This window comes from Chiloscyllium plagiosum, chromosome 44 (genome assembly GCF_004010195.1).
Source record: "Chiloscyllium plagiosum isolate BGI_BamShark_2017 chromosome 44, ASM401019v2, whole genome shotgun sequence".
NCBI lineage: Eukaryota > Metazoa > Chordata > Chondrichthyes > Orectolobiformes > Hemiscylliidae > Chiloscyllium > Chiloscyllium plagiosum.
The window spans coordinates 4,080,428-4,107,500 of NC_057753.1; the positions used below are offsets into that span (position 1 = coordinate 4,080,428).

General features: G+C 43.2%; 1 protein-coding gene across 1 annotated transcript in view; it reads right to left on the reverse strand.

The window, feature by feature from the left end:
* Nucleotides 1-23,592, reverse strand: part of LOC122543630 (zinc finger protein 30-like) — a 38,111-nt gene extending 14,519 nt beyond the window's left edge. The window contains exons 1-3 of the mRNA XM_043682453.1: nt 23,532-23,592; nt 20,376-20,573; nt 1,411-1,595 (exon numbers count right to left, since the gene is read on the reverse strand). Coding sequence (XP_043538388.1) covers nt 1,411-1,595; nt 20,376-20,573; nt 23,532-23,592 — 444 coding nt within the window. The remainder of the gene's footprint in view (nt 1-1,410; nt 1,596-20,375; nt 20,574-23,531) is intronic.
* Nucleotides 23,593-27,073: the final 3,481 nt, after the last annotated feature.

The following is a 27,073-nucleotide window of genomic DNA, read 5'->3' on the forward strand; positions in this document are numbered from 1 at the left end:
ATGTGCAGGTTAGGGTGGATTGGCCGTGCTAAACTGCCCCATAGTGCCCAGGGATGTGCAGGTTAGGGTGGATTGGCCGTGCTAAATTGTCCCATAGTGCCCAGGGATGTGCAGGTTAGGGTGAATTGGCCATGCTAAATTGTCCCATAGTGCCCAGGGATGGGTAGGTTAGGGTAAATTGGCCGTGCTAAATGGCCCCTAAGTGTTTAGGGGATGGGTTGGTGAGGTGCATTAGTTAGGGGGAGATATAGGGGAATGGGTCTGAGTGGGTTATTCTTCAGAGGGTCGGTGTGGACTTGTTGGGCCGAAGGGCCTTTTTCCATACGGTAGGGAATCTATGATTCACGGAGCCAGCTCTCGATAGTGAACAGAACCGCGGATGCTCCATTCTATTTTCCAGTCCAGTTTATTTCTTGTTTTTTTTTTCTTTTCATTTTTTAAGCATAAAATTATTTCCTCCACACTACCGCCTAACTGTGGTAGCGCTTATTCTTTCCCCAGCACCCATGGTGTGTGTGTGCAGGTGTGAGACACAGTGAAAGACACGAATCTTTATTCAATTTCCACCACCAGGAAGAAAGGAAACACCCGAGTGGCCAGTGACAAGCAGTGCCCTTCACATCAAAGGGCAGTGCTGTGTGATCAAGCAGTGAAGGGGAGGGCAGGGATTAAATCAAAATGGAGTTGGAGGGAGAAATAATGCACTCCACTCCCTGCGGCGCCCACCTCTCCCTGAACAACTCAAGGGTGTTGGTGGGCACTGCGTGCTCCTTCTCCAAGGACACCCGGGCTCTAACATTACTGTGGAATGGGGCAGGCAGTCGGCCCTAACGACCCCCTCCACGGCCTGCTGCATGGACCAGTTTGGCCAGGCCCAGGAGCAGACCCACGAGGAGGTCTTCAGACCTGCCCTTCCCCCTCCATACTGGGTGCCCGAAGATCAGGAGCGTGGGATAAACCCATACAATATCCTTCAGCCCAACAAGTTCACACTGACCAGCTGAAGAGTAACCCACCCCGACCCTTGTCGTATTACTGTACATTTACCTCTGACTAATGCACCTAACCTACAGATCCCTGAATACTCTGGGCAACTTGGCATGGTGAATCCACCCTAACCTACACATCTTTAGGATTGGGGGAGGAAATCAGAGTCCCTGGGGAAAACCCACACAGGCACCTAGAGAAAATGCAAACTCTATACAGTCGCCCGAGGCTGGAATCGATCGCAGGCCCCTTGGGCTGCAAGGCAGTAGTGCTAACCACTGAACCACCGTGCTGCCCCAAGCTTAGTGAGAGACAGAAAGAAATGGGGAATGAAGCCAGGGTGGTGAAGAGAAACCATTTTCGCAATTGTTCACAGCGGGAAAGGAATCCAGCCAGGAGGTGTGTGGGGACGATTCAGAATACCTTCTTCAGACCACAAATCCCAATATAGCTTTGTAGGTCCTGCAGTTTCGGGATGTTTTTCCTGGGAAGACTTTGATTTTCGATCACCACCCTGATGCAGTGAGGATCACAGGATGGCCCTATCATCTTTGCTACCAATTTCTTTCTGTTGTCTGCAATCACATCCAAGTGTGGATTGGACACAGCTGTTTGAAGGGAAGTCCACATGTGAGATGTGGGAGGCTTTCAAAGATAGGTTAAAGGTAGTGCAGGATAGGCATGTCCCGTTGAAGATAAACGATAGGAAAGGAAATATTCGTGAACCGTGGATGACAGGAGAAATTGTACGACTAGCCAAGAGGAAAAGGGAAAAGTACATAAGGTCCAGGCAGCTAAGAACAGAACGGGCCCTGGAGGAATATCGGAAGAGCAGGACAAGTCTTAAACGAGGAATCAAGCGGGCTAAAAGGGGTCATGAAATAGCATTAGCGAGCAGAATTAAGGAGAATCCCAAAGCATTTTATTCTTTTATAAGATGCAAGCGGGTAGCTAGAGAAAGGATTGGTCCACTAAAGGATAATGAAGGAAGGCTGTGTGTCGAACCTGAGAGAATGGGTGGGATTCTGAATGATTACTTTGCATCAGTGTTCACTGAGGAGAGGGACATGAATGATCTGGATGGCGAAGCCGAGGGCATTCTGGTTCGGTTTTCAGATGATGCAGAGATCGGTGGACTGGCAGGTGGCATTAAAGAGGCAGGAAGGTTGCAGAAATATTTAGACAGGTCAGGAAAGTGGGCAAAGAATTGTCAGACGAAATACAACGTGGGAATGTGAGGTCATGCACCTTGTTAGATAGAATAGAGGCATAGACTATTTTCTTAGTGGGGTGAAAATTCAGAAATGTGCAGTGCAAAGAGACTTGGGTATCCTGGTCCAGGTTTCTCTTAAGGTAACCTTGCAGGTTCAGTTCGTAGTTAGAAAGGCATATACAATGTTATTATTCATCTTGAAAGAACGAGAGTACAAAAGCCAGGATTACCTCTGAGGCTTTATAAAGCTATGATCAGAGCACATTTAGATTATTGTGAGCATTTTTGCCCCATACGTCAGGAAGGATGTAATGGCCGTGGAGCAGGTCCAGAGGACGTTTACGAGAATGATCCTAGGAATGAAAAGTTTAACATATGAGGAGCATTTGAGGACTCTAGACTATACTCAATAGAGTTTAGAAAGATGATGGAAGATCTGACTGAAACTTACAGAGTACTGAATGGTCTGGACATAATGAGTGTTGGGAAGAGACTTCCATTGGCAGGAGAGATGAGGAATCGAGGGCACAGCCTTGCAGAAAGGGAAGACCTTTAGAACGGAGAAAAGGACAAGCCTCCTTAGCCAGAGAGTGGTGAATATGTGGAATTTATTGTCGTAGAAGACTGTGGAGGCCAGGCCATTGAGTATATTTAAAACAGAGATAGAGGAGTTCATGATTGTGAAAGGGATCAATGGTTACGGGGAGAATGTGGGAAAATAAGGTTAAAAAAACCATCAGTCATGATTGAATCACAGAGCAGACTCAATGGGCTGAATGGCCTAACTCCTGTGCAAACTTTGTATGGTCTTATGACTGACAGTGACAAAGGATGCACGATGCTCATAAGGTTATACTTATGTCTATATCACATCAGTATATCATCGAGGTATGTTGTCCTGTCTGAACACAGAACTGTAGAGATGTAACGCTATTGCCATACCATATTCAGGATTGTTGTGATCCCATTTAGGAGAGTAACTTGACTCGAATAGAAATTTATTGCAAGGGTCTGTTCGCAGTATCCAAACAGAGCTTTGGAAGAATTTACAAAATGAGTGAGTTGACAATTAAATTCGACGCTTACTGCTATTTCTTAGGCCTCAATAGCTGACCAACCTTTTAACTGTGTTAACTGTACACTAAGTGCAGTATGCTGCAAATCAAGATCTAATTGGTGACTTTAACTTGCCCACTAAAGGGTAATGGCGTTACAAATTGAACATGTAATCTTAATAAACATATCCACAGAAAATGCAAAAAGCTTTAAACCTTTGGGTACATTTTCTTTCTGAAATGCTCAGCTGATAAATTGAGATTTTTTGAGTGCTGATATGATATTATGGGAATTTAATCCTCAGATTCTCTGAGGGGAACACTGCAGCACAAGCATTAGAGGCAATATTCCATACCAGCGGATGGCTATATTGATGCAACAACCGTACTCCGTGCCTCCACATCCAGGCAAAGTTATCGACTTCATCCTTTAGCACGGGGAAGCTTAGAGCATTGGGCGCTTTTGGGGTAATGTCCACGGATCTTTGACAGTGGCTAGGAGAGATTAATATGATGGTTAAGCAGACGTGCGGGATACTAGCCTTTTTCAGTCAGGGCAGAGATAAAAGTGGGAAGGTTATATTTGGAGCTGTAGAAAACTCTGGTTCGTGCACAGATGGAGTATTAGCAAAAGGTGTGGCGCTGGGAAGGCAAAGCAGGTCAGGCAGCATCCGAGGAACAGGCGAATCGATTTTTCGGGGGTAAGCTCCATGGGATGGAATGTTTCAGAGAACATCTCTGGGACAAACGCCCCAAACAACCCTACCACCCTGTGGCTGACCACTTCAACTCCCCGTTCCACTCCGCCAAGGTCATGAAATTCCTGGGCCACCCCCACCACCAAATCCTAGCCACCCAACGCCTGAAGCAAAAAACAGGCCATCTTCCACCTTGGAACTCCGCAACCACACGGCATCAACGTCAATTTCTCCAGCTTCCTCATCTCCCCCCCCCCCCCCCAACCTTAGTCCCAAGCTTCCATCTCAGCCCTGTCCACATGACCTGTCCGGACTTGTCCTACCTGCCTATATCCCCTGTCCTATTCCCCCGCCCCATTTTCCTGATGAAGGACTTATGCCCAAAACATCGATTCTCCTGCACCTTGGATACTATCTCACCTACTGTGCTTTTCCAGCGTCACACTTTTTCCACTCCGAACTCCAGCATCTGCAGTCCTCACTGTCTCCTAGATGGAGGATTGTGTATTGTCTAGTCCCCAGTCAGTTGAAGGCTGTGATTTCACTGGGAAGATTTACTACAATGTCACGTGGGGAGATGCCTCTCTATGAAGAAACGCTGGATAGAATTGGAAAGCTTTTTTGCTTTCGGAGAACAGAATGTTGAGGTGGGACTCGATTATGAAAAGCAAGGGCCTGGTGAATAGAAAACAACTTTTCCGCTTCGGAGAAGAGTCAATACCAACGGGACATAATTTGAAGTTGAAAGGCACGAGGCTGAGAGGGAATTGAGTGAAAACATAGACACAGAGGATGTAATGTGGGTCTGGAATGCAATGTTTGGGATTGTAGTTGGGGCTACCCAAATTCACAATTTGTAAAATACTTGGATGAGCACTTGAAGTGTCACAATATTCAAGGCTGTGGGCCGAGTTCAGGAATGTGAGACTCATATATTTCATGAAGTCTTGACTGTACAGGCTTGACGGACCAGAGGACCTCCTCTGCACTGCATGAATCTGTGATTCTAAGTAACATCAGCTGACTTTACGAGAATATTTCTAACAGCGTGCCCATCAGGTGTTTATCTCAGATTTTGTTTAAGCAAAGGCATTTATGGCAATAAAATCTATACAGAAATTTGATAAAACTGCAGGAAATCAACAAGAAAGTTCATTTTGCAGCCATTTTAATCCCCTTTATATTCTCAGAAGCATTTTTAAAATACCCAAGACCTTGATTAGAAGACAAAATCTTGCTTAGAAGTTAGAGTAGAGTCCCTCCAGTGTGGAAACAGGCCAAGTGGCCCAACAAGTCCACACCAACTCTCTGAAGTGTAACTCACCCAGACCTATTCCCCGTTGCTCTCCATTTACCGGACTAATGCACCTAACCGACATATCCCTGATCACTGCACAATTCAACATGTCCACTTCTGGTAATCTGCACATATGTGGACTGTGGGAGTAAACCAGAGCACCCGGAGGAAACCCACGCAGACACAGTGTGATTGTGCAAATGTGAAAAAAAATATAATTATTGTAGTCTCACTTTCATTAACGAGAAACTGCAATTGATTGTTCAACCTGAATGCCACCATGCTTCAGGCAAAGGCAGAGGTGAGGACAAAGTCCTCCACTGTAACCTCAGCTGGAACAAGCCCTGAAGTCACTCTGCTGACATCATGTTGTGTCATGGACTAGCCATCCAGTGGACTTTGATGTAAACGCTCACACAGGAATACTCAGGAGATTGGTTTGTCGATGTGTACAGTAACAGGCAGGAAATGCGTAGAAGGTCCGAAACAATGAGCTCGTGCAACATACTTTTAAACTGCCGGATTAAACGTGAAAAAACAAACCCAACGACGGAAATATACCTTGCATAGTGTCATGATAAATTGGCAGCCTTAAATGCAACAATTATGAAGCCACTTTCTATTCAAAAATTCAAGTGATTTTGCTTCTCTCGGGAGTCATAAGTGAGGAATCAATGATTCCAAAATAATCAAGTCATCGCTTTCAGGAAACAAATCTGTAAAACTTCAATGCTATAATAAACATGGAAATGGTTTCAGAATTTGGTAGCGTGCAACTATTGAAATGTGGTATTCCTCTATGTCTTAAAACAACGTGGTAACGCTTGGGCCTCAACAACTTCCTCTGGTATTGAATTCTGCAGACTCACTACTCTCTGGGTGATGAAATTTCTCGTCATCTCTGTCCTAAACCTTTTACCACTTATCCACAATCTATGAGCGCTAGTTTTGGCTCTCAACATCAGAAACTTACTTCCATCAAGAAACTTGTCTAGTCCTGTTAGAAGGTTATCGGTTTCCATGAGATTGCCCATCATTCTGTGAAAACCTATTGAATACAATATCAATCGACTCAAACGCTCCTGATCGATGAATCCTGTCCTCCCAAGAATTAATTTGATAAACCTTTGTTGCCTTTCCTGAATAACAAGGACACTCTTCCTCAGTTAAGGAGACCCAAAGGGCGCATAATTTCCAGCTGTGGCCTCTATACTGCCCTATATATTTGCAGTCAGATACTCTTTATCCTGTATTCAAAACCTTTCTCTATGGTTTTGGGATCAGTGGTGCTGGAAAAGCACAGCAATTCAGGCAGCTCGTCGGATGCTGCCTGAATTGCTGTGCTCTTCCAGCACCACTGATCCAAAATCTGGTTTCCAGCATCTGCAGTTATTGTTTTTACCTCCTTTCTCTATGGCTGCCAACAGAGTTTGCCTTCTGCACTGCCTACTGTATGTTCGCACTGCTTCTCAGTGGCTGGTGCACATGGATACCCAGGTTATATGAAGCATTCCTCCTTCTCAGATTACAGCCATTCAAATAATAACCTCGCACTTTTATCCTCAATATACTGCATCCTGCGTGAATTTTCCAACTTAATCACCCTATTGAAATCACTACAGCCATACCTGCACCATCCTCACAGCTGACTCTTCCACCCAGCTTTCAGTTATCTGAAATTTCGAGATATTATATTTATTTCCTTCGTAAAAGTCAAGGATATGCATTTTGAATAGCTATATTTCTGTACTGATCCCTGCTGCACCCCACTAGTCTCCGCCTGTCATTCAGAAAACGACCCATCTTTCATTTTGTATATTTCCTGTCTTAATGTTCTATCCACCTCAATACAGTATCACCAGTCCATGCACTTTCATTTTAAACATTTCTCTTTTATCCCAACCTCAATAACTTAACTGATGGAACCGAACGAGAGATAATGATATTGAGTAAAATGTACAACAAGAGCAATGATTTTGACTTGAAAGTACAGCACAGCCACGTGGTCAAACTCCATATAAAATAAACCAGTAATTAAACCGATTAATTATGAATTTAGGCAAAGATAAAAGATATGATTTCCCGATTTATGATAGAAAGGTAAAATCCCCACATTTGCAAGTGAGGAAGGTAGTAGATGCTTGAAATGGCAGAATGAGAAAGGATTCGGGTTAAAAAAAAACTTGTGGCACTCTGACCACAGTCACAACTTAGTGAAGCTGTTCTCGACCGTGTTATGTTGATAAATTTGCATATTTTCTTTCAAGATAAACAATGTCAGTCATGTTCAGCATCGGTCAACATTCACGTTTTTGTCAAACTCATTTTCATTTTGTTGTGTCAACTTGAGTTAGTCAATTACATTATTAGGAATAAAATTTAATTTAGAGTCATAGAGATGTACAGCATGGAAACAGAGCTGTCGATTCAACTCGTCCATGCAGACCAGAAATCCTCTCCTATCTGGTCCCATTTTCCAGCGCCTGGCCCATATCCCTCTAAATTGTTCCTATTCATATACCAAATCCAGATGCCTTGTAAATTAAAATTAAATGTAATTTTTAAAAGTGCCCCAGTAGCAAAAAAAAAGTAGTGTAATTAGATGACTCATTAACCATGTAACACACAGCCTTGGAACAATACTTGTAGGCAGAGCTCGTAATGGGTTGTCCACTTAACCTTCTGGTTAATGGCAGCCCCTCAGTTGCTGATCGTAGAGGAATCAGAGGTGTTGATGCAATCCAATGTCAAGGGAACATGGCTAGATTCTCTCTGGAATCTGTCTGGCAATTCCATGGAGTGCATTGTACCTACCACATTTCAGTCTTACGCGAGATATTGCTTAGCGCTTTCTGAGCAAGGATACTGACAACTTCAGCATCCGATGACTTGAGATGCATGCAGAACATTGTGTATTCAGTAGCGAATATCGTGCCAGCTGCTCTCATGATGGAAAGAATACCATCTCCGAGAATTCGACCCTCAAGAATTCTTGTGGTTATCAGCCCTGATATTGAAAGTATTTTACTCTGGCAACCACATATCTCTAGTTGTATGATTACAAAGAATGAATGTTTCCCCCTAATTCCCATTGATTCGAGTTCGGCTAAAGGTTATTATTGGGACTGTCAGTCACATTCTGCCTTGTTATGAATTGCGATGCATTCTCCCTTCACCTCTGAAGCTCAGCTCATTTGTCCAAGTTGGGACCAAGAATGCAATGAGGCTATTAGCTTTGATGGAGCAGAAACTGAACGTCAATGAATAGGTTATCGTCTAGCAAGTTCAGATTTCTCACACTGTTGTCATTCCTGTCACTAATTGACTGATGTTCAAGAATATACTGTTTGAATGTCAGTTAATTGGAATTGATTTATCTTGCTTTATTGAGAGAGAATAGGATTGGACGATTTTTCAACAGAGGCCAGCAGAGAGACTTTGCTGAGACGTGTTGAGAAACAAGTCAGTTCAGTCACCAGTGAGGAAGAACCCTCCGGGCTTCAGTGAATAAGGAGAGTACGGTACGGTTCTTTTATATTTCTTAGTGTAAAGGGGCAGAGGTGGCAGGTAGGGCAGTGATGTACGCCTTCTGCCAGATGTCGGAGATCAGGGAGCGGTCCAGTGTTCCTGATAACTATGTCTGTAGGAAGTGTGACTGGCCGCAGCTTCTCATAGACCGAGTTGTTTGGAGAGGCAGTTGGATACTCTGAGGAGCACACAGGGGCTGAGAGTGTGGCTACGGGAGGTGGTTACTCTAGTTACGGGAGGTGATCATACCATGGCTTTAATCAGGTAGAGGGATGATCGCCAGGAGAGGCCGGCAAGTAGTTGATGAGCCTCCTGTGGCTTTTCCCCTCTCTAACAGATCACTGGAGAACGTGACCTCTCAGGGGAGTGTAACAGCAGACTGACACCACAACTGGATCTGCTGTAAAGCAGGGTTGGACAAATTCCAAGCGACCGATACTGGCAGGAGACACGCTAGTTACGGCCACAGACTGGCGTTTCTGTGGCCGTGTTCGAGATTCTAGGATGGTGTGTTGCATCCCTGGTTCTAGGGTCCAGGATATCTCTGAGCAGATGTATGAACTTGTTAATGGGGAGGATGGGCAACCAGAGGTCGTTATGCACATTGGTACCAATGACATAGGTAGAAAGAGAGACGTGTTCCTGCGGACTGAGTACAGGGAGTGAGGAAAAAAAAGTCTGAATTGCAGGACCGCAAGGGTAATACTCTCTGGATAACTACTAGTGCTACATGACAGTGAGGCGAGGAATAGAACGATAGGAGAGATGAATGCGTGGCTAAGGAGCTGGGGCAGAAGACAGCGTTACAGGTTCTTGAATCATTGGGACCTCTTCTGGGGCAGGAATAATCTGTACAAGAGAGACATGTTGCACCTAAACTGGAAGGAACCAAATCTCCGTTGGGAGATTGACTACTGCTACTCGGGGTGTTTCTTACCTATCGTGGCAGGGGGCTGGGAACGAGAGCAGAGGGTCAGCAAGTGGAGGTATCGATGGACATTCGATATTTGGACCAGTAAATCAGAAAGTAAGGACAGTCCGAGATGAGTAATTGAACATGGTGATATCAATGGGTTATTTCAACGCAAGGAGTATTATGGGTAAGGCAGAAGAGGTTTGGGACTATGATGTAATTAGACTACCTACAGTGTGGAAACAGGCACTTCGGCCCAACCAGTCCACACCGCCCCTCTGTCAAGTAATCCACTCAGACCCATTTCCCTCTCAATGATGCGCCTAAAACTATGGACAATTTAGCATGACCAATTCATCTGACCTGCAAGAGGAAACCCCATGCAGAAACGGGGAGAACGTGCAAACTCCAAACAGACCGTCGCCCCAGGCTGGAATGGAACCTGGAACCCTGGTACTGTGAGGCAGTAGTGCTTACCACTGAACCACTGTACCGCCCTGTTTTGACCATTACAGAGACTCGGTTGAGGGAAGGACAGGACTGACTGCTCAATTTTCCTGCGTTTCTTTTGTTTTATCCAGACAGCAAGGATGGTATAACAGGTGGGGGAGTTATATTACTAAACAGGAAGAATATCATATCTTTACTCAAAGAAGACTCACTGGAGTGCTTATTCACTGAGTCACTAACAGTAGAGATAAAAAAAATAGTGCAATCATTCTGATTGGATTAAACTATAGGCCCCCCCCAATAACTACAAACACATTGAGGAAACAATATGCATGCCGTTTATGGAAAGATGCAGTATAAACAGATTTGTCATAGTGGGTGACTTTAACTCTGCCAATATTGACTGGATCTCCACGACAGCAAGAGGTTTTGACGTGGCAGGATGGGTTAAACGCATCCATGGTGCCGAAAGGATGGTGTGGGGTGAGGGGGGAGGGGAGGTTTCAGAACTGTAGGGTAATGAGACCGGTTCTGGAGGAGGTGGGACCTGTAAAAACTGGATGGATTTAATCTCTGCAGGACTGGGATTGATGTCCTTTGGAGGGTGGGGAAGGGAGTGTGGAGACTGCTGGCTGGTGTGAATAGGGAGAGTTTAAAATTAGTATGGCAGGGAGATGGGAACCAAAGGATTAGAACAGAAGATGCAGAAATCGACGGAGAGGTAGAAACTAGGGAAAACATTACTAAGGACAGGCAGGGAAATACTATTGAAACAGCAGGGAAAGTGGTCTGAAATGCACGTGTTTCAATGCAAGAAGTATAATTAACAGGGTAGATAAAACCAGACTGTTGGTTAGTACTTGGAATTACGATATTGTTGCAATTAATGCTAAAAGAGGGACAGGACATGCATCTGAATCCCAGGAAATAGATGCTTCAGGTGTGAAAGAAAGGGATGTTAAAGGAGTGGAGGAGTTGCAATATTGGTAAAGGAATATCTGATAGCTGTACTGAGTGAAGATGCATCAGAGGACTCGTGCAGCGAGGCAGTATGGGTGGAACTTAGGAATAGGAAAGGTGAAATCACAATGCTGGGGTTACACTGCAGGCCTCGCAACAGCCAGCGGGAGAAACAGGAGAGGATATGTGGACAGATTTTGAAAAGATGTAAAAACAGTAGGGTTGTTGTGGTGAGTCATTTAAACTTACCCTGTATTGACTAGGACCCACTTCGTGATAGAGGCTTGGATGGAACAGAATTTATAAGCACTATTCAGGAGGCTTTCCTGACACAGCATGTAAACAGTCCAACTAGGGAAGGGATTATACTGGACCTGGTTTCTGGAAACAAGCCCGGTCAGGTGAGTGAAGTTTCAGTGGGGGAGCATTTTGGGAGTAAGGACCATAATATCGCGAGCTTGAATTTACTCATGGAAACGGATGACAGGAATCCTCGAGTGAAAATGTTAAATTTGGGGAAGGTGAACTCCAACAGTATTAGGCAGGACCTGGAGAGTGTTGATTGGAGGTAGATTTTTGAGGATAAATCTACATTGGACATTTCGGAGTATTTCAAATGACAGTTGATAAGAGTTCAGGAGTTGAATGCTCCCTTGAGAATGATGGTTTAGGATGTCAAGTTTCGTGAGCCTTGGATGATCAAGGATGTTATGAACTTAGTCAAATAGAAAAAATGGGAAGCACATGTAAGGTTTAAGAAGATGGGAACTGACAAATCCCTGTGTACAAGGAAAGTAGGAAAGAACTTAAGCAAGGAATTCGAAAGGCCAAAAGGGGTCATGGAAAATCATTAGCAAACAGGCTTAAGGACAATCACAAGGTTTTTCCTGCATATATAGAACAGCAAGAGGGTAGCCAGGGAAATGATTGGCCGAATCAGACACAAAGGAGGGAATTTATGTGGGGATCCAAAAAGGTAGGTGAGGTCCTAAACGAATACTTTCTTCTGGTATTTATAAAAGAGAAGGAAATAGTGGAGGACGGTCTCAGAGACGGGAGTGTCGAATTTCTAAACAAAGTTGCTATTAAAATCGAAGACGTGCTATGCGTCTTAAAAAGTATTAAGATGGATAAGTTCCCAGATCCTGATGGGATCCAGTTCAGAATATTGAGGGAGGCAAGGGAACAAATTGCTGGAGCGTTGATAGACATCTTTGTATCCTTTTTGACCAAAGATGAGGCTCCAGAACATTGAAGATTAGCTAATATTGTCCCATTGAGTGTAACAGGGATAATCCAGGAAATTACAGGCCTGTTAGCCTCATTCAGTATTAGGGAATTATTGGAAAAGATTCTCAGGGACAAGATCTATATGCATTTAGGATCACATGGACAGATTAATGATAGGTAGCAAGATTTTGTGCGGGGCAGGTCATGCCTCATAACTTGATCCAATTTTAGGAGGAATTGACGAAAATGATTGATAAGGGAAAAGCTGTTGATGTTGTCTACATGGACTTCAGTAAAGCCTTAGACAAGGTCCCTCATGGCAGACTGGTATCAGGTGAGGTATCAGGAACGACTTGGCAAAATGGTTGCAAAACTGGCTTAGTCATAAGAGACAGAGGGTAGCAATGCTTTTCGGAACGAGGACAGTGACTAGTGATTGTTCCATAGAGATCAGCGCTGGAACTTCTGCTGTTCGTGATCTGCATAAATGATTTGAGGTAAAACGTGGCTGATCTAATTGATGAGTTTGTGAACAATACAAAATTGGTGCAGTTGCAGATAGCAAGAAGGATTGTCAGAGCTTACAGTAGGACATGTATATCATTTGGAAGTCTGGGCTGAAAAATGTCAGGTGGAGTTTACTCCGGATGTAGGTGAGGTGATGCATTTTGGACTGTCAAGTACACATGGAAATTGTAAAGTAAATGGCAGACCCCTTCGAGCATTGATATGAGGAGTGATCTGGATGTGCAAGTCCACAGATTACAGAAGGTGGCAGCACAGATTGATAAGATAGTAAAAAAGGGCTTTGGCACGCTTGCCTTCATTGGAAGGAACATTGAATATAAGGATAGATAAGTTATGCTGCAGCATTATAGAACCTTATTTAGGCCACACTTGGAATATTGTGTAGTGTTCTGATCAACACACGACCGGAAGGATTTGGATGCTTTGGCTAGGGTACAGAAAAAGTTTATCAGGATATTGCCTGGTATGAGGGACTTGAGCTGTGAGGCAAGATTAGATAGACTAGGTTTGTTTTCACTGGAATGCAGGAGATTGAGGGGCGACCTTACAGAAGTTTCTAAGATTGTGAATGTCATGCATAGAGTGGAAAGTATAAAGCTTTTTGTTAAGGTGGAGAGGTCAATCACGAGGGGACACAGATTTTAAGGTGCAAGGTGGTAAGTTTCAAAGAGATTTGTGAGACATATGGATCTTGTAAGTGAAGACAGTTTCAATAACGGAAGGGCGAAATGGGTCGGCACATGCCTAGTATGGTGAAGGGCCTCTTCCTGTGCTGTATTGCTCTTTGTTCATCCGATGAGGGTTTCTTAGAATAGTATGTGGATAGTCCAACTAGAGGAGGGGCCATTCTGGACCTTCTTTTGACTAATGAGCATAGATTGGTGGCGAGCATTTCAGTGGGAGAACATTTTGGAAACTGTTGTAACAACTCCTTAAATGTTAAGATAGCTATGAATAGAGATAAGTCATGAACTTGCGGGAAGGTACTAAATTGGGTGAGAATAAATTACATCAGTATTAGGCAGGAGCTAGGGAATGTTAGTTTGAAGAGACTATTATCAGGCATGTGGGAATTGTTTGAAGACCTACTGATCAGCGTTCAGACCAGAATGTTCCAGAAAGGAGGAAGGACAGGATGGCAAGGTAAGGGGAACTTGGATGACGACGGAGGTTGTGAATTTAGTCAAAAGGAGAAAAAATATGTCAGTTTCAGAAGCAAAAATCTGACAAAGGTTGTGAGTGATATAAAGAAAACAGGAAGGAAATCAAGAAGGGAATTGGGAGAGCAAGAAAGGATCATGAAATGACCTTGGCAAATAGGCTTAAAGAGAACCCCAAGGCATTCTATACATGTATTAGAACAAGAGGATAACTATGGAGAAGTTAGGACCACTCAAGGTTAAAGGAGGGAACTTGTGCTTGGAAGCAGAGAATGTGGATGAAATCCTACATAAGTACTTTGCGTTGGAATTCATTTGGAACATGCTGTGGAGGATGGTGAGATTTTATCCGAGCATGCAAGTATGCGAGGCCAATTTGAGATCAATAAAGTAGTGGTGTTGAATCTACTGCAGTGCAGTAAGATGGAAATGACCCAGGACCCCATGGTATCTACCCTAGATTAATGAAACAAGGAAGTGAGGAGATTGCTGGGACCTTGACGAAGATCTTTGTATCCTCCTAAAAAAAATCTGTGGAGGCTGTAAATCAGAAAGAAAACCAGAAATTGCTGGAAAAGCTCAGCAGGTCTCGCAGCATCTGTGAAGAAAAATCAGAGTTTGCGTTTCTGAGGAAGGGTCACTTGACTCGAAAGATTAACTCTGATTTCTCACCACAGATGCTGCCAGACCTTCTGAGCTTTTCCAGCAATTTCTATTTATGTTATCCTTTGTCCTTGCTAACCACTGGCGAGTGGCTAATGGCCGCTACTCAAGAAGGGAAAAGGGATAATCCAGGAAACTAAAGACCCCTCGGTCTCACATCGGTGGTTGAAAGCCTACAGTAAGGAATTCTTAGGGCGAAGATTTACACACACTTGGTAAAGCATGACCTATTCAAGGACAGTCAGCATAGCTTTTGAGTGGAGCAGGTCATGACTTACTAACTTCATTGAATTTGGTGAAGATGAATTTAATCCAAATAAGTATGAGGTCCTGCACTTTGGAATAACAAATGTTAAGAAAATGTACACTGTTAATGGCAGAACCTGAACAGCATTGACATACAGAGTGATCTTGGGTCCAAGTCCTTTGCTCCCAAAAGTGGCCACACGCATCGATAGTGTGGGAAAGAATGCATCCGACATGTTTGCTTTTATTGGTTGGGGAACTGATTCCAAGCATGAACATATCATGTTGCAGCTTTTTTAGACTTTGGTTAGGTCATGCTTAGAATATTGCATTCAATTCTGGTAGGCACATTTCAGGAAGGATGAGGAAGCTTTGGAGAGGGTGTGGAAGAGTGTTACCAGGATGCTGCCTAGATTACAGGGTATGACTATGCGAAGATGGAGGAATATGGACCAAGGGAAGGCATAACAGATTATTTCAATTTCTCATCATGTTGGGCACTACATCCTGGGCAAAAGGGCCCGTTCCTGTGCTGTAGAGTTCAATGTTCTATGTTTTATGTTCAGTTTATTGGAAAGATGCAAGAGTGCTATCTGTTTTATTCCGGAAGTTTATTCAATCTGGGTCACGCTTCATCAATTTAATTGGGAAATAATTTCATAACACGAAGCAATTGCAATGTCCAGTGTCATGAACCGTTTCTTTATATCACATTGAGCGAACTAAGTTCATCAGAATGCTGTCCCTTGTTATGTCAAGGCTACAAGGAACAGATTCATTATTCACTTGACACCTTTGGTTGAAGATGGATGCAAATATTTCAGTCCATTCTTTTGCAATGGTGACCACTGAGATTGGGGATATTGTTGCGGTGTTCCTCGACTAGATATTCGATTGGAGAGTATGGTGCTGGAAAAGCACAGCAGGTCTGGCGGCATTTGAGGAGCAGAAAAATCGACTTTTCGGGCATAAGCCCTTCATCAGGAATGAGGCTGTGAGCCAAAACGTTGGAGAGAATAAATGGGAGGGGGCGGGGATGAGGAGAAGATAGCTGAGAGTGCGATAAGTAGATGGAGGTGGGGGTGATGGTGATATGTCAGAGACGAGGATGGAGGGGATAGGTGGGAAGGAAGATGGACAGATATGTCAGGTCATGAGGGTGGTGCTAAATTGAAAGGTTTGAACTGGGATGAGGTTGGAGGAGGGGAAAAGAGGAAACTGGTGAAACTCACATCAATTTCATAGGGTTGGAGGGTTCTGAAGCAGATGATGAGGAATTCCTCCATCAGGCGTCGGGTGGTAAGGGTGTGGTGATGGAAGAGGCTCAGGACCTTATGTACTTGGTTGAGTGGGAGGGGCAAATGAAGTGTTTGGCCACGGGGCGGTGAGTTTGGTCGGTCTAGAGATGTTCACTGAAGCGCTCTCCGAGTAGGCATCCTCTCTCCCCAATAAATTCTGATGGATATGGAAGACTGCTTTAGGGCCTTTGACAGCTGTGAGGGGGAGGTGAGGCGCAGGTTTTGCAATTCCTGCGGTGGCAGGGGAAGGTGTCTGGGCCCGGAGGACTCAACATTGTGTTCTCCAATTTCAAATAACCTTCCTGCCCATCCCTCAACTCCCTCTCCAGCCCCTCCCCCTCCCTTCCACTTCTCCCTGTCACCAAACGACGAACCAAATTGTACCCTCTACCTGTCTTCACCTATTCCCACCTCGCCATTCTGCCCTCACCACCCCTTTATCTGCAGCATCCCCCAGATCCACCAGCAAGTCCTGAAGAAGGGTTAGACATAAAAAGTCACCTTGTCCACCCCGTGGTACTCCCTGACTTACTGTGTTTTTTCCCCGACCTGCCTGTCTACTTTGGCTTAGTACACTGAGTGGTCGAAAAGAAGTGTTGTTTCTGTCCTACCAGTGCATTGTATTAATTCAATGATGATTATTCAATCCCATATTCTCCATAATGGTAGCCCCTCTACTCTTCGAACTAATCATTCCCCAATTTAAATCAATAAGGGAAGTCACATTCTGCTGTCTGCATTCTGTATTACAATGAACTTCATGTCTTCAGCGACTGCAACTCCAGTATTGACATCGAGCAATAAATGCAGGTAGTTCTCCTATAATGCCGTGGTTGTATTCCACTGATTCCTCATTTAATAGATAACTACTTAATAGAGATAACAGGGCCAATGGGAAAAATGAAATTGGGGCAGACCAGCAAAGAATAACATTCACCATCCCTCAAAAATCACTCAAGGCACTAACACAGGGTAATGACAAAGCCTGAATGTAAGTTTCAATCATATTTATCCATGAAACAAAAGTAACTTTAACACAACACATTGAAAGATATTGTTAATACAGGGACAAAGGGACTTCATCATCACCACCACCTTCAGGTGCAGTTGTGGTTGCAGAGGTGGATGGCTGTGGTTGATTGTCTTCTGACTGTTTCTTCAGGGTTGGTTTAGATTGTGTGATGTGGAGGTACAAGAACAAATTAAAATGGCAAATGGTATCTATTCGAATAATGCAGTCATGCAGAAATTATAACAAGAATATTTTGGTCTCAGAGTGAGAACATATATTAGTTTGATTTTTGAGATGGAGCAGCTCACTGTATAATACTGTACCACTCACATGCATGACTGCAGCTGACATCAGCTAATCCTTCAGTGACATTATAGTCAAATCGTGCTGCCGAAACATGCGTTATATGACAGCTGCCTATACTTCAGTAGTAGTAAAAGGAAGAGGAGGAGGATAAAAGAGGGGTAGGGGTGGGGAGAGAAGGAGTAGTAGTAGAGTCACTTCATCTGTCTAAGGATCAGCACTCTGACAGCTCATGTATTCAAATAAACCTGCTGAACTATAACCTGGTGCTGTGTGACTTCCGATTTTGTCCACCCCAGTCCAACACCGACACTTGCACATAATAATCATAAACGCCACAATGATCTGTTTTGGGAGCACTGCTGTTTGTCATTTTTATAAATGACTTAGACGTAGGTATAAGTAGATGGATTAGTAAATTTGCAGATGACACTAAAGTCGGTGAAGTAGTGGAATGTTTGGAAGAATGTTACAGGTTGCGGGGGGATTTGGATAAACTGCAGAATTGGGCTGAGAGGTGGCAAATGGAGTTCAATTCAGGTAAATGTGAGGTGATGCACTCTGGGAAGAATGACAGGAAGGCAGATTACTGGGTCAATGGAACGATTCTTGATAGTGTCGATGTACAGAGGGATCTTGTAGGCCATGTCTCTAGATCTCTGAAATTTGCCACCCAGGTTGATAGTGCTGTTAAGAAGGCATCCGGTGTGTTAGGTTTTATTGGTAGAGGGATTGAGTTCCAGCGCTGCAACTATACAAAACGCTAGTGTGGCCACACTTGGAATATTGTGAACAGTTCTGGTCGCCATATTTCGGGAAGGATGTGGAAGCATTGGAAAAGGTGCAGAGGAGGTTTACCAGGATGTTGACTGGTCTGGAGGGAAGGTCTTATGAGGAAAGGCTGAGAGACTTGGGTCAGTTCTCATTGGAAAGAAGAAGCTAAAAGGGGATTTGATAGAGACATACAAAATGATCAGAGGATTACATAAGGTAGACAGTGGAAGTCTTTTTCCTGGGATGATGACGTTAGCTCGTATGAGGGGGCATAACTACAAATTGAGAGGTGATAGATTTAATACAGATATCAGAGGCAGGTTCTTTACTCAGAGGATGGTAAGGATGTGGAATGCCATACCTGCCAATGTAGTTAACTCAGTCGCATTAGGAAGATTTAAACAGTCCTTAGATAAGCACACGGGTGATGATGGGACAGTGTAGGGGGACGAGCTGAGAATAGTTCACAGGTCAGTGAAACATCGAGGGCCGAAGGGTCTGTTTTGCACCGTATTGTTCTATGTTCTATAAGAACTTACACATTTAATGGTAGGGGCATGGTAGTGACGAATAGAGACTTAGGTGTTCACATAGTGGGCGGCACGGTGGCACAGTGGTTAGCACTGCTGCCTCACAGCGCCAGAGACCCGAAGGGGTAAATGTAGGGGTATGGGTGGGTTACGCTTCAGCGGGTCGGTGTGGACTTGTTGGGCCGAAGGGCCTGTTTCCACACTGTAAGTAATCTAATCTAATCTAATCTAATCTAATCTAATATATTTCTCTCAAAGCTGCATGACAGGTAGTTAAGAAGGCGTTTAGCATGCTTGTCTTCATTGCTTAGGCCATTGAGTTTAGGATTTAGTTCGACATGTTGAGGTTGTGCATGACGTTGGTAAGACCACTTTTTAAGTATTGCGTACAGTTGTGTTTGCTCTGCTGTAGGAAGGATAATATTAATTGGAGAGGGTTCAGAAGAGAGTATCAAAATGTTGCCGTGACTGCGGAGGATTTGAGCCAAAGGATAAACTGGTAGGTCAGGACTTTTTTCAGTCGAGTGTAGGAGATTGAGAGGTGAGGTGATAGAGGTATATAAAATCATGTGAGGCATAAATAATGTGAACAGCAAAGTTGTTTTCACTAGGGTGGGGATTGAGTACGTGGTGAAGGCTGGTACAATTGCAACATTTAGAATGTATTTGGATGGGTGTATGAATAGGAAGCGTTTACAGAAATATGGGCTGAATGCTGGCAAATGGGACTTTAATATGTTGAGATATCTGCCTGGCATGGACGCTTTGGACTGAAGGGTCTGTTTCTGTGCTGTACATCTCTATGACTCTATGACTCCAGCGGGCATATTATTAAGGGGAGGGGCAGATTTAAATGGGACATAAGGGGATTTGCTTTCATACAAAGGGTGGTTAGTATGTGGAATGAACCGCTTGAGGAAATGGTAAATGCGGGTATGGTTATACCATTTTAAAGATATTTGGATCTGGACATGAATCGGAAAGTTTAAGAGGGATATGACGACATGCAGGTGAGTGGGCTTAGTTTAATTTGGGAATTGTTTTCGGTGTGGATGAGTTGAACCATGCAGCAGGTTTATATGCATTCATATGCCTACCCTGTAGCATTGAGCGACTAGAGCACTTGTACACTAAGGACTCTCTGATCTTCAGTAATGTTCAGAGTTCTTTCATTTATCATGCTTTTCCTTGTTTTTTATTTTCATCTGCCCATGTACATCAATTTACTTCCAATTTGAATTTATTTGCCACTGACCAGAAAATCTGAGCAGCCTTTCTATGTCGTCCTGGCATTTCCCTCTTTAACATATAAAGCAAGTATACAGGTTGCAAAACGATTTACAGTTCTGGTTGGCTGTTATCGTTTTCATTTTTTAAACATTTCAGCAAATAAGTTCAATGGATATGTCACACCTTTTTTTATCTCATCTCTGATTTTACTCTGGGTCCCAGCATAAATAAACGGATTGATGCAGGAACTCAATAACTGAAGCATGTATCCACTTTGTTGGACAATAAATATGGACTTACTGGCATCAGAAACAGAGGAAAACGGAATATTCGCAATTCGCACATAAATGATTGTGACAAAGTACAACAAATACAAAAGGATGAAGCTTCCCGAGATGCCAAAGAGTAAAACAATCGACTTTCTTCGCTTCTCCATCTCTGGATCACTCACATTCTCTCCATTACTATGCATCCGGAGTCTCGTGCGGGCTCTATTGGCTGCAACAATATGTCTGACAGTCAAAGCATTAAGCAGTATAATCAGAATGAATGGAAGACACGGAGTTACAATGGAACGAATCCAGTCATAGGCAGCCCATTCTGGTGTTGTATAATATTCTATTTTATGAGAACAGAACCGGGGTGTATTATCGATTATGTATACAGGTTCATATGCAAAATATGTGGAGATGTTTTTTAGGCAGGACAGTGCTGACACAATTCCGATCACCCACGATGCCACCTTCTCAGTGCAATATTTTAATTTCAACTTTTGGCAACAAATGGCCACAAATCGATCAAAAGTAAACGCGACTGTTAACCAGACAGAACTGTCAATGACTGCAAAATTTATAGAATTGCGAACACTGCATACTGGTGTGAGAGATAGGAAACTCAATCGAAAATAAATGCCAGCAATCCGGTTTAATATCACGACTGTGACCATGACCAGGAGATCTGCCATTGCCATTGACACAAGGTAATATGTGATACATCTAGAGAGTCCACATTTTCTTCGGGATAGAATCACAATCACTGCCAGGTTAGCTGCAATAAAGAGAAAGATATTTATGAAGTTATTGTCATCGATCTCCTCAGAACAGTGAAAGGACTTTCAGCCCATTGAGTCTGCATTGCTAAACAAAACTTAATTATTCAAATGTCATTTTCCAACACTTGATTCTTAGCTCGTAAGTGCACATCGTTTTTTTAATAAAAAATGTTAGGAGGCTGCCGCCCTTATAGGCAATGGATTTTACATTCCTACCACCATGCTCGCCACTTTATCTGCCTGCCTTGTTGCATTAAGAGACAAGAGCACTTGTACCCTAAGGAGTCTCTGATATTCAGTAATTCCCAGGGTTCTACCATTTATCATGCTTTCTCTTGTCTTGTATTTTCGTCTGCTCAAGTACATCAAATGACATGCGATTTTAATGTATTTACCACTGACCAGAATATCTGACCTGTCTTTCTATGTTGTCCTATAATCATTTGGCATCTTCCTCACTATTTATGACACCATCAATTTTTGTATCATTGGTCAACTTGGTGACCGACAGTCCAAATTTCAGGTCTAAATCGTTTCCGGGTACCACAAACAGCAATCCCCCCCCCCCCCCACACACACACAGATGGTCAAGTAGCTCCACTGGACACAAGTTGCCAATCACAAACACAACCATCGAACACCATCCTTGGTTTCTTCCTTCTTAAGCCAATTTTGGATTCAATATCTAAACGTTTCATGGATCCCTTGGGCTCTTGACTTTGCTTTCAGTCTACCATGTGGAATTTTATCAAGCGTCTTGCTTAAGTCCAGGGAGACTACAACGAATATGTGACCTTATCGACACAACTGGTTGTCTCTTCACAAAAGTCAATCAAATTGATCAGACATGATCTCACTCAAAGAAAACCATGTTTGCTGTTCTTGATAAATCCACATCTTCCCAAGTACAGAGCAGGTATATCCCTCAGAATTGCTACTGATATTTCCACCGCACTGAGGGTAGACTGTTTGGCTTTCAGTTTTCTTGTTCGTACATTGCTCCTTTCTTGACTAATAATACGGCATTGGCTCTTATCCTGTCTTCTGACGGCTCTACTGTAGCCAGAGAAGACTTGCAAATTATGGCTAACGCCCCTATTTCTTCCTTTGGCGGATTCAATAGTCTGGATATATTTTAGGTGAACGTGAGGACTGCAGATGCTGGAGATCAGTGTCAAAAAGTGTGGCGCTGATGAAGGGCTTCTGCCAGAAACGTGGACTCTTGTGCTCCTGGAATGCAGCCTGACCTGCTGTACTTTTCAAGCGGCACACATTTGGACTCTGGATACATTTTATCCCGCTCAGAAGAATTATCTCCTTTTAAGCTCACTGCTTATTTCTATACCCACATTGTCCCTTTAATTTGTGAACACTGACACAAAGTATGGATTTAGAACTCTCCCTGTGGCTTCCAGCTCCGTACAAAAAATTACAATTGTCTTCCATCGTGGGACATGTTCTTTCCCTCGTTATCATCTCATCTTTTATTTAATTTGTGAACACTGACACAAAGTATGGATTTAGAACTCTCCCTATGGCTTCCAGCTCCGTACAAAAAATTACAATTGTCTTCCATAGTGGGACATGTTCTTTCCCTCGTTATCATCTCATCTTTATGTACGTGCATAATGACTAGACATTTTATTTTATTTGCCAATATTTTTTCATGCCCTCCTTTCTGTCTTTATTATTTTGTTATCACCTTGCACAGTCTATACTCCTCTAGAATTTACGCTGTTTTGAGCTTCGACATCTCCCATAGCTTGCTTTTTCTTTCTCTTCATTCAATTCTGTGCATTGTTTGGTGTTGTGTTCCCACAATTTGCTGGACCAAACTCTCCTTTGATTTGAGCATGTTGGCCCTCTGCTCTCTGAATTCTTCCTGAAAGCGTCTCACAGATTCATATAAAATTATCTGTTCAAAGTTCACTCTTGCCGAACCATGAGCGTCCTGAGCGCTGCTCCTCCGTCAGGTGAAGCCGAAGGAGCAACGCCCCCAAAGCTTCTGATTTAGAATAAACCTGATGAACTATAACTTGGAATCGTGTGGACATGTCCACCCGAGTCAAACACCGGCACCTCCACATCATTGCTGAATCTTGACTTATCTTGTTAAAATTAGCCTTCCTTCTTGTTTAGAAATTTGACGTCAGGTTCATTCCTACCTTTTTTCCATAATGATCTTGAATCTAACGGAGTTGTGATCAGTATTTGCAGAATGTGCATCCAAACGTTCCATGGCCAAAGAATTATGTCCACTGCAATCCCCACGAAGGTCTTTCTATGACTTGAGAATCAGCCCTACATGCTTTTAAAGTATTCCATTCCCTTGATAACCTTTTACCATATAATGACTCTAATTAACGCTGTGAAAGTTGAAATGTTCTACTATCACTACCTGTTACCTTTACAGTTCTCTTCCATCTTATTTGCTGTGCATTTCTCCCGAACTGTCAGGGGGTCCATGGTTCAACCCCAACAATGTGACTGCCTCATTTCGGTTTCTAAGTTCTGCACATGTGTCTTCACTTGAGAAGCCTCCTAAAATTTCAATCCTCCGAACTGCTCTAATTGGTTCTCTGATCAATATTGTGACGTTCACTTGACATTTCCACCAGACCCTGTTTCGCCTGAAGACCCTGCATCCGGAAAGCTTTCAATACTGACCCTCTTTCAATCATGTTTCAGTGAATGCAATTGCATCATGCCCCGAATTTAAATGTGCGCCTTCAAATAATCTGCCACGCTCGTGAGACTCCTTGCATAAAAATAATACAATGCCATCTGACGCCTAATTACTATTTTTTTTACTCCCTTGTTGCATCTTCAAAGTTTATTTGTTCACCAGTCGTTTCTGAACGTGCTGTCTGGATTGCAAAGCTATACCAAGTTTAAACCTTCCCGAACAGCACATGCAAACATCCTTACAAGGATGTGGGTACTTTTTCAGGTTAGGTGCAATACACCCACCAACTACAGGTCTCCACGCCACCCACTCCTGGCACCCAAAGCAATCTAAGATCCTAAAAATATTAATCACGCATTTCTACATCAGCACTCCAGCTAAGCATTCATCTGGGATAAACCCTTTCTTTCTATACTCACGGGGTAATTCAGAGATTACTATTTTAAAAGTCTTTTTCTTTAATCTACTTCCTTGCTCCCTAAATTCTACATGCAAGACATCATCGCTTTTGCTTAGCTATGTCGTTGGTACCAATAGGACCACGATCACTGTCTGATTTACCTTCCACTACAGAATGCTCTGCAGCTTTCCAGTGATATCCACGACTCTATCACCGGGAAGGTAATCTCCGTCCTTAATCTCTATCTGTTTCCCTCAAAACTGTAGACTCTAGATGACTCTGTCCTCCTCTTCTTCCTGTCTTGTGCAGTAGACCATGGTGCCATGAAGTTGACTCCAATGCTTTCCCCTGTACATTCATCTCCCCCAACAATGTCCAAATCTATTAGAATGGGAGATAGAACACAGAACATGGAACAATACAGAGCAAAACAGGCCCTTCGGCCCTCGAATTTGCGCCGACTTGTGAACGGATCTAAGCCGATCCCCCTACACAATCCCATCATCAGCCATATACTTATCCAAGGACTGTTTAAATGCCCTTAATGTGGCCGAGTTATCTACATTGGCAAGCAGGGCATTCCAAGCCTTTACCACTCTCTGAGTAAAGAACCTGCCTCTGGCAAGTGTCTTAAAAATTTCACCCCTTAATTTGCTGCTATGGCCCTCGTACAAGCCAACGTCATCATCCTAGGAAAAAGGCTCTCACTACCCACCCTATCTAATCCTCTGATCAACTTGTATGTCTCTATTAAATCCCCTCTTAGCTTTCTTCTCTCCATTGAGAACAGATCCAGGTCCCTCAGCCATTCCTCATAAGACCTTGCCTCTAGACTAGGCAGCATCCTGGTAAATCTCCTCTGCATCTTTTCCAATGCTTCCACATCATTCCTGTAATTGGACGACCAGAACTGTACACAATATCCCACGTGAGGCTGCAATAGCGTTTTGTACAGTTGCAGCATGACATCACGTCTCTGGAACTCAGTCCCTCTACCCAGAAAACCTAACCCACTGTATGCCTTCTTCACAGCACTATGAACCTGGGTGACAACTTTCAGGGATGTATATACATGGACATCAAGATCCCTCTGCACATCGACACTACCAAGAATCTTTCCATTGATCCAATATTCTGCTTTCCTGTTATTCAAACAAGGATGAGCACAAGAATCTCTTGACTTCTGCAACTCGACCCTGGTGACCATTCGGGTCCATTTTTGGGTGTTCCACCGTGAATTGACTGGATGATAGATGCGTTAGCCAGGAGCTGCAAGTGGACACAATAGCTGCACACATGCTGTGAAGACCATCACTTCTCATATTTACCACATAGCACAGGAGAATATCATGAATGCAAGCTCTCCTGCAGCGATTTACTTTAAGTCCACTCGAAAGGAGTAAATAAGAATATTATGAAATTACTTCTCATGCTCTGTGTCCTTACGCCCTTACCGTACTGAATTTTCATTCAAATCACGAATCAACCCTCATGCCACTTCTTTGTGATGCCAATGCTCGATTTATCTTCAAAATGATCAGGCCCCTGAAGCTGCTGCTGTTAAACTAGAACTTCCCTATTTCTGCTCAGTTGAAGTTTTAGTGTTGCGCCTGGATCCTGACCTCGGATCCTGGCTCGGTCTAAATGTTCAGCTGAACCTGAAGGATGGTACATGACAAACGATAAACCACAAAAACCTCATTAACTATGAACTAGTATAAAACACGTAAAGTCTGTTGTCGTTTTCACTGCATTTCCCAAAATCGCATAAATACAGTATTACCCTGCCATGCTCACTCAGGACGTGCTATTTTTATTGCTTTCGTGAAAGTTGACATGGACAGAACATGATTTTGAGGTGCCGGTGTTGGACTGGGGTGAATAAAGTTAAGAATCACGCAACATCAGATTATAGTCCAACAGGTTTAGCTGGAAGCTCCAAAAGCTAGTGCTTCCAAATAAACCTGTTGGCCTATAACCTAGTGTTCTGTGATTTGTAATTTTGGACAGAACGTGTTGGTGATAAGAACACTGCTGAGTCGGCTTCAAAAAGCAGCCTCCCCACCACCCATACCCCCTTGCCCTGGATTTTTGCATAAAATTGAAAATTGTAGTCGTGAATCTAAGCTCAGAATACACATCCTTTACGCTATTAACAACTGTAGATTATCCCCTTCACTGTTCTCCAAGTCAATAGTAAAATATTTGGATGGCATAACAAAGTAAACTGGTCTGATACAGTTGATGGAGGAGAAAAAAGAACAAACTAAAGGAAGTTAAGTGAAACAAAATCGAAAACATTGAAACCAAATAACTGTGAAGAAGCCACGCTTGCGAGCAGAAACTAAAAAAGGGGATAAGGTGTTTCTTTTCAATTAGCTAATGCGCAATTAACGTGCCTTTGAAAAGTCTGCATTTTGCTCGCACAAGAAATGCCCTAAAGAGAAGGGGCATTAGTCTTCTTGCCCCTTTGAGGAAGATATATTTTTACGATACAATGGCAAGTCAAAATTCTTCAGCGGACCTGCAGCTTAAACCACAGATTAAAACTTTCGTTTATCATCATCGTCATAATTGCAATCCCTAATATTGCCCCTTCAATATATTGTTTATTTAATTAAGTTCAGTTCAGCGTTATTAAAAGAAAAATAATCCTTTCAATGAACGAGCCATTTCAGGTAATCATTTTGTAACTGGGAAAATCAGTGGTGAAATGAATCTACCTATCCAAGCTAACTAAAATCCAACAGTGCACCCACCCGCGTTGGCAATAATAGTTTGATATTTCACCTGCTCTGAAATAATGCTGCTAGATCAGTGTCTCTGCACAGTTCAAATACAATGATGTCAAGGTATCTTAT